The sequence below is a fragment of the Vulpes lagopus genome, chromosome 12 (genome assembly GCF_018345385.1).
Source record: "Vulpes lagopus strain Blue_001 chromosome 12, ASM1834538v1, whole genome shotgun sequence".
NCBI classification, from domain to species: Eukaryota; Metazoa; Chordata; class Mammalia; order Carnivora; family Canidae; genus Vulpes; species Vulpes lagopus.
In genome coordinates, this window is record NC_054835.1 from 39,875,136 (window position 1) to 39,882,696 (window position 7,561).

Below are 7,561 nucleotides of genomic sequence, written 5' to 3' on the forward strand. Positions count from 1 at the left end.
ATGGTGACAGTAACTAGACTTAGTGTGGTCAGTCATTCAAATGTAAAAATATCAAATTATTATGGTGTACACTTGAAACTAATATAATGTTATATGCCAATTATATCTCAGTAAAAATTAAAATTGAATAATAAATAGAGCTAAAGACATGAATTAAGTCTGTCCCAGTTTAGGATATTAAGACATATTCATGTACACATACACATATACATGTGCTGCTTTGTTCCAATATCCTAAATTATCTATATTTGATAAAGCACTTAGTCTCGAAGTGATTTTTTTTTGTTTTTTAAAAATATTTTGTTATTTATTCATGAGAGACACACAGAGAGAGGCAGAGACATAGGCAGAGGGAGAAGCAGGCTCCCTGCAGGGAGCCTAATGCGGGACTCGATTCCAGGATCCTGGGATCACGACTTGAGCCAAAGGTAGATGCTCAATCACTGAGCCACCCAGGTGCCCCTTAAAGTGGTTTCAACATGAGTTGTATCATCATGTAAATATAGTTGTCTAGTTACTGAGAAAAATGATCATGAAAACAATAGAGAACAAGGCCAATGAATTTTTATGTGTAGAAAAGTTTATTAAAAGCAGAGAAGCAACAAGACATAAGAAATTCACTCCTTCAGAAAATACATAATTGGAACCCCAGGTCTTAGGGTATAACTGAACCTCAGATCAGAGTGTCAAATCAGTATGGCACAAGAGTTGCAGATAATCATTTTGTTAGGAAGGATAATCTAGAGCCCCAAAGTGATAAGGAAGAATGACAAATTTAGAGGAATGGGATAAATTTTTAGCTGATAGGTTACAAATTAATATCCATATTTGGTGCCAATACTGAAAGGAAAAGATAATAATGGAAGGAGCTTAACATAAACCAGAATGTACTGAGTCAATGGGATGGTGGTGGGATCCCTGGAATTATGAGGCTCAACTGTTGAATGATGTTAACCAGACTCCATGTGTCCTAACACTCAGCACAAAATAAGCGTCTTTATCTGTGGGGCAGAGGTAAATGGAAATAGTGGTCATAGGACAGGGGGCTCAGCAGCAAGAGGAGGCACAGCACATGGGGCGGGGGCAGGTGGAGATGACACAGGTGGGGCGATAGCAGGTACTGTGGCAGGAGACCCGGCCACAGACTGGGCGCAGGCAGCAGGAGGGGCAGCAGGAGGGGCGGCAGCAGCTAGAGCCACAGGAGCTGGAGCCACAGCAGGAGGGGCGGCAGCAGCTAGAGATGCAGCAGCTGGGCCTGCAGCAGCTGGAGCCACAGCAGCTGGAACTGGAGCAGGAGGGGCGGCAGCAGCTAGAGATGCAGCAGCTGGGCCTGCAGCAGCTGGAGCCACAGCAGCTGGAACTAGAGCAGGAGGGGCGGCAGCAGCTGGACACACAGCAGCTGGGGCGGCAGCAGGTGGTCCTGCAGCAGGTGGTCTGGCAGCAGGAGGGGCGGCAGCAGCTAGAGATACAGCAGCTGGGCCTGCAGCAGCTGGAGCCACAGCAGCTGGAACTGGAGCAGGAGGGGCGGCAGCAGCTGGACACACAGCAGCTGGGACGGCAGCAGGTGGTCTGGCAGCAGGTGGGACGGCAGCAGGTCTCCTGGCCACAGCCCTGGTCAGAGCAGACCGATCCACAACAGGAGTTGACCATGGTGTCAGAGGATGGAGGCTCTGGGTGGGTTTCCAGAAGAATGAAGTTCTCAAGTGTGATCTCCCCTGCCATCTGTCACTTTTATACCCTGCTGAGGGCCACTAGGACCATGTGCAGGACAACTCTTCTTGTTGTTTATCCTAATAGAAAATCATGTAGTTTTAGTAAATTAGATAATTATGTTTATCTGGTAAATATACCTATATATAGAAAAGGCTCCATTTCCTTCTCCTGTTGTATTGTGAGCCATCTGATTTGGTTAAAACCAAGTGAATCAGCTTCCATATTTCTTTCCTTGTCTGATGTGTCTTCCAAAGTACACTCATCCTATGACATTATTTCTTTGGATTTTACAAGTGTTAAATCTTCATTTATGTATTTAACTCCAGGATAATATGTTGAGAATGGATATTATGTCAACTAAATCTTCTAGCCAAGAGGTTAACAAGTCATATGAAATGCTGGTAGGAAAATAGGGTGAAAGAGCCATCTTGGGGGGTGGGGGGCGGGCAATCACTTGTGTTCAGTGGGGAATACTGTGATTCCTTTGGATTTTATGATGGTCAGTGAGGTATAAAAGATCCTAGCAAAGTACCTGTCTCTTTTGTCTTATTGAATCTATTCGATTTGAAAGTTATAATGCAATGATTCACTACTTTTACACAGTTAAAAAACTCATTGGCATGAATAGGTTCTTTTAAAAATTATTAAATTATTATGAACATGTTCTTCAGAGAGGGTATCATAAAGGAGTGTTTTTTCTCTTATTTTGGTAGATGAATATACCCAATTGAATATGTGTGTTGAATATTTATATTCTGAGCTTTTGTCTCTCAAAAAGTTATGTTTGAGGTATTTTGCTTGATATAAATGAGATCTAAGGAGTTAAGCTTTAATTTGTGTCCTATAGGCACTTCAATAAGACAAAGGACACATATGTAGGGGTTTGGAAAGCATGTAGAACATTGTGTGATAAATAACAATTATGTATTTAAATGTATACACTTATGAAATATGAGATAATGCTAAAAATTACTATTCTTGAGTGCCTGTTGTGTGTCAGGAATTTTCTGAGTCTTCTGTAATTGTTACCTTATTTATACTTCACAGGGGCTTCTAAGAGGTGGTCAGGATTTTTCTTAATTCTTCAGACATGAGGTAACTGAGGCTTAGATAGATTGAAATAATATAGTCAATAAGGAAGATGGTTCTTTCCTAGAATATTCAAAGAGTTATGAGGAGTAATAATCCCATGTCCTCCCTCATACTGTTTCATTTGTGTTAATGTGCTTTCTCCCTTGTCAATTTAACAAACTCTTGCTCATATATAAATGTCTAGTCTGGATATCAACTCATTTCTAATGTCTTTCTTGACATCTACCCCATTCAAAATGAATCTTTTTTTCCCTTTTGCTCCAAGATACCTGTGATATAGGGTATCACACTCTAACATAATTGGCTTATATCTTTTTTCCTCCAGTCCTTCTATATACTCCATGAGGCCAGAGACTGTCTTATTCATATATACAAACATGGTGCCTAGCAATTACTCTGAATGAATGTTAATTAAATGAATGTGGGATTTATTGAAAACATAGTGCATTTACTCACCCTTTATCATACTATAGATAATATATATGGATGGAGAAAAGAAAAAAGAATATTCAGACGATGGTGATATGATTGAATGGGGGTTTATTTTTGGCCTCTGATGGAGTAAATGACTTGTTCAGATGGTATGTGTAGGACAGTAAAGAAAAATAATAGTCTACTGCTAAAATGATATTCTTGAATTTATGCAAAGAAAGTAGATACTGTATCATCACATAATTGGGATAAAAGTGTGAGAGAATAGGCTTTTAAAATATTATTTGCCTGGGGGTGGGTAGAGTGGCAGGAAGCAGGAAGAAAGTTTAGAAAGTGGTTGTAGGCTAGGGATGAGAGAGGAATGCATGTCTAGGTTGGTGGCAATGGGAGCAGTAAGGATAGTGATGCAATAGCACTTCAAAGAGAGTCAACCAAGATCACTTACAAAATGGGCAGGAAATGTAACAGGAGATCTTACTGTTAGAGAGGACTCATAATTTAATATTTTTTCAATTGTATACAAATACATTTTGCAATTAAATTCTGATAGTAAAAAGATAATTATTTGTAATAAAGAAAATGTATTTTAAAATATCACCAGAAACAAAGTAAAAAGACAAATGATTGCAAAAAAACCTTGTAATTTATACCAAAGAGTCAATGACCTTAATATATAAAGCACTTCTAAAATTAGACTGGAGAAGAAGAAAACCTAATGGAAAAATAAGATGCACATCTTTCTTCATCATATAAAGATGTCCAGTCTCCCACATAGGAATAGAAATGAAGTTATACAGGATACCACTTCTCACCTGTGAGACTGTGAAAAACTCATAATTTGACTACATTATTTAATAGTGAGATTATGTGGAAATAGTCATGCTCATATTTTTCCTATGAAGATTTGACAATAATTAGTGGCATTATTCTTTGACTCTGCTATCCCAATTCTATAAATTAACCAAGGTACTCGGACAAAATTATGAAAAGATGTTATGCAAAATTATTCATGGCAGTGCTATTTGTAAATACAACAACAAGAGCTAGACACAACCTAGATGTCCTTCAGTAGGATAGTGGTGAATAAGCTATGGTGCATCCCCATGATGGAGTTCTATTCAGCTATAAAAAGGAATAAGGAATATCTCTATATGCCACTATGAAGTAATCACCAGGGTATATTATTAAAAGATGATAAAACAGATGGAGTAAAGTGCCTATAGTGTTCTACAATGTGTCAAAAAAATAAAGGAGGGATGTGGGTGTGGGATGGGCTTGATGGGTGATGGGGATTAAGGAGGGCACTTGTTATGATTAGCACTGAGTATTATATGTAAGTGATGAATCACTAAATTCTACTCCTGAAACTAATATTATACTATATGCTAACTGACTAGAATTTAAATAAAAATTTGGAAAAATAAAGACACTATGATGGATAGAAAAAAATAAGGGAATATGTATAGGAAATATATTTGCTTATATTACATTAAATTTTTAAATACTGGAAGAATAGAGAAAGAGGAGAGAAAACAAAACTAAAAAGGGACTTACGTTTCCTGCTGAGAAGGAATCGTAGGGACTGGATTTATCCTTTCGCCTGAAGCAACTAAAAAAACAGACAAATGAAACGATGGCTTTTAGACATTGGTAGTCAAGTCAGAACACTGTTGCCTTAGAGAGGGGAAACAAATGAGGAGATCCCTAGAGTTGCCTCAGTTTATTTCTTGAAGAGAGTTTCTGGGGACGCAGCTCTGGGAGAGAGGACCAGGTAGAGCCTGGTGGTCCTCCTGACTTGAGGAGACAGAGCCAGGATAAAGGTAAGGTCAAGAAAGCTGCAATTCACATGGTAGAGTACCAGAGAAAAAAAAAAGAACTGCACAGAGAACCCCAGAGATCTGCAGGAAGTCCACCTGCATCTTCAGCTGAGTACTTGTAAGTGCATATGCATGAAGAAACTACCCAAGGGCAGAAAAAGAGCCCCTCTGCCCCACTCTACCTTGATAAAAGACAAAGGGAACAATCCTTGGAGGTGACACAAGGCCTGAAACAGTACATGGTCCCATGAGCCAGAGTGAAAAACCTTGTAATTCATGGGTCATTGGTTAGAGTATTTAGAATAATATTGCCTCAGGAGTGGGACACACTTTTCCCTAGAATAAAAGCTGTTCTGTTCCTCACACAGCTTATAAGCAAGTTTTGAAAGGCTCAAACTGTTAAATCAACTTAATTGCATCCCAGAACAATCAATTAATTGGATTCCATCAAAATTTTAAAAATTCTTTTCAGAAGATAATGTTTAGGCAGTAACCTCTTTGATATTGGTTATAACAGCTTTTTTTCCCATATATTTGTCTCCTGAGGCAAGGGAAACAAAAGCAAATATGGAACTATTGAGATTACATCAAAATAAAAAGCTTGTGCACAGTGAAGGAAATAATCAACAAAACTAAAAAGCAATTTCCTGGATAGGAGAAGATATTTGCAAATGATAATGTCTGATATGGAATTGGTATCCAAAATAATAAGAGCTTATAAAACTCAACACCCAAAAAGCAAATAAACTAATTAAAATGGGCAGAGGACATGAACAGACATTTCTCCAAAGAAGACAGCCAACAGACACATGAAAAGGTGTTCATTATTACTTACCATCAGGGAAATGCAAGTCAATATTATAATGAGAGAGCACCTCACTCATATCTGTCAGAATGGCTACCATCAACAACAGAAGAAACAACAGGTGTTGGTGAGGAAGGGGAGAAAGGGGAAGGCTCCCATGTTATTGATGGGAATGCAAACTGGTGTATCCATTGTGGAAAACTCTATGGAGTTTCCTTAAAAAGTTAAAAATAGAATTACTCTACCATCAAGTAATCGCATTACTGGGTATTTCCCCAAAAATACTAAAACATTAACTCAAAGTGATACATGCACCCCTATGTTTATAGCAGTGCTATTGACAGTAGCCAAAATATGGTAGCAGCCCAAGTGTACATTGATAGATGAATGGATAAAGCAGATGTGGTATATATCTCCAATGGAAAAGTATTCAGCCACAAAAAAGAATGAAACCTTGCCATTGGCAATGACACATGGATGGAGCTCAAGAGTTTAATGCTAAATGAAATAAGTCATCAGAGGAAAAACAAATACCATGTGATTTCACACATAACTGGAATTTAAGAAGCAAAACAAATAAGCAAAGGGAAGAAAAAGAGGGAGAGAGAAACCAATAAAAAAAAATAGACTCTTAATTATAGAGAACAAACTGATGGTTACCAGAGGGTAGAGGATGGATGAAATAGGTGAAGAGGATTAAGGAATGCACTTGTGATGAGCACAGGATGGTGTATGGAATTTTAAATCACTATTGTATACCTGAAGCTAATATAACACTATGTTAACCACCTGGAATTAAAATAATAACTTTAAAAAAGATACAGTTTAGGAAATTAAAGGTAAGCCACGCACTGGAGAAAATGCTTAACAGAACATATATCCCACAAGGGATTTGTATACAGAACATATAAAGAACTGTTACCACTCAGAAATAAGAAGTAAAACAACTCGACAAAAAATGAGCAAAAGGTTTGAATAGACCCTTACCAGAGAAAATATGTAGATGGAAAGTCAACCAATGAAAAGATGTTTAACATCATTAATCCGTAGGAAAATTCCCCTTAAAACCATAATAAGATTAACACCATATATACTCTAGAGTGGTTGACATTAACAAGACTGACCTTATGGAGTATTGGTGATGATATGAAGCCATTGGAACTTTCATACAATGAAGGAACATAAAATGTCACACTTTGTAAAAACAGTTTGATGTTTTTTAAGAGTTAAAGATATATCTACTATATGACTTAGCCATTCCACCCCAAAGTATTTAGCTGAGATAAAAAAAAATTCATAAGAACAAAGAGGGAGGCAGAGAAACAAACAAACAAAGACTTAACTATAGAGAACAGATAGTTACCAGAGAAGAGGTGGTAGGTGGATGTGTGAAATAAGTGAAGGGGATTAAGAGTACACTTATCTTGATGAGCACTGAGTAATATATGGAATTGCTGAGTTACGTATTATATACCTGATGCTGATACAATACTGTATGTTAACTACACTGGAATTAAAATTTTAAAAATAAAGATAAAACGGTACGTCTCTATAAAGATTTGTTCACAAATGTTCATGGAGACTTTATTTGAATCCAAAAAGTCTGAGAACAACCCACATGTTCACCAACAGGTCGGTAGATAAACAAATGTCATGTCTCTATACTATGAAAAACTTCTCAGCCATAAAAAGAAATGAACTA

At 37.6% G+C, this 7,561-nt stretch overlaps 1 protein-coding gene across 3 annotated transcripts; it reads right to left on the minus strand.

Moving 5' to 3' along the window:
- Positions 1-1,047: 1,047 nt before the first annotated feature.
- Positions 1,048-1,650, minus strand: LOC121473109 (keratin-associated protein 4-12-like). 3 transcript variants are annotated; one of them, XM_041725118.1, is made up of 2 exons: positions 1,598-1,650; positions 1,048-1,474 (listed from the first exon to the last, which is right to left on the minus strand). In XM_041725118.1, the coding sequence occupies exons 1-2, from the start codon at positions 1,648-1,650 to the stop codon at positions 1,048-1,050; spliced, it is 480 nt and encodes a 159-aa protein (XP_041581052.1). The 3 variants fall into 3 exon arrangements, with proteins under 3 accessions (XP_041581052.1, XP_041581051.1, XP_041581050.1); XM_041725117.1 differs by having other exon boundaries at positions 1,048-1,480; positions 1,541-1,650; XM_041725116.1 differs by having other exon boundaries at positions 1,048-1,650.
- Positions 1,651-7,561: the final 5,911 nt, after the last annotated feature.

Coding starts and splice junctions, on each gene's coding strand:
- LOC121473109 (XM_041725116.1), bottom strand. CDS start 1,650: ATGGTCAACTCCTGTTGTGGATCGGTCTGCTCTGACCAGGGCTGTGGC.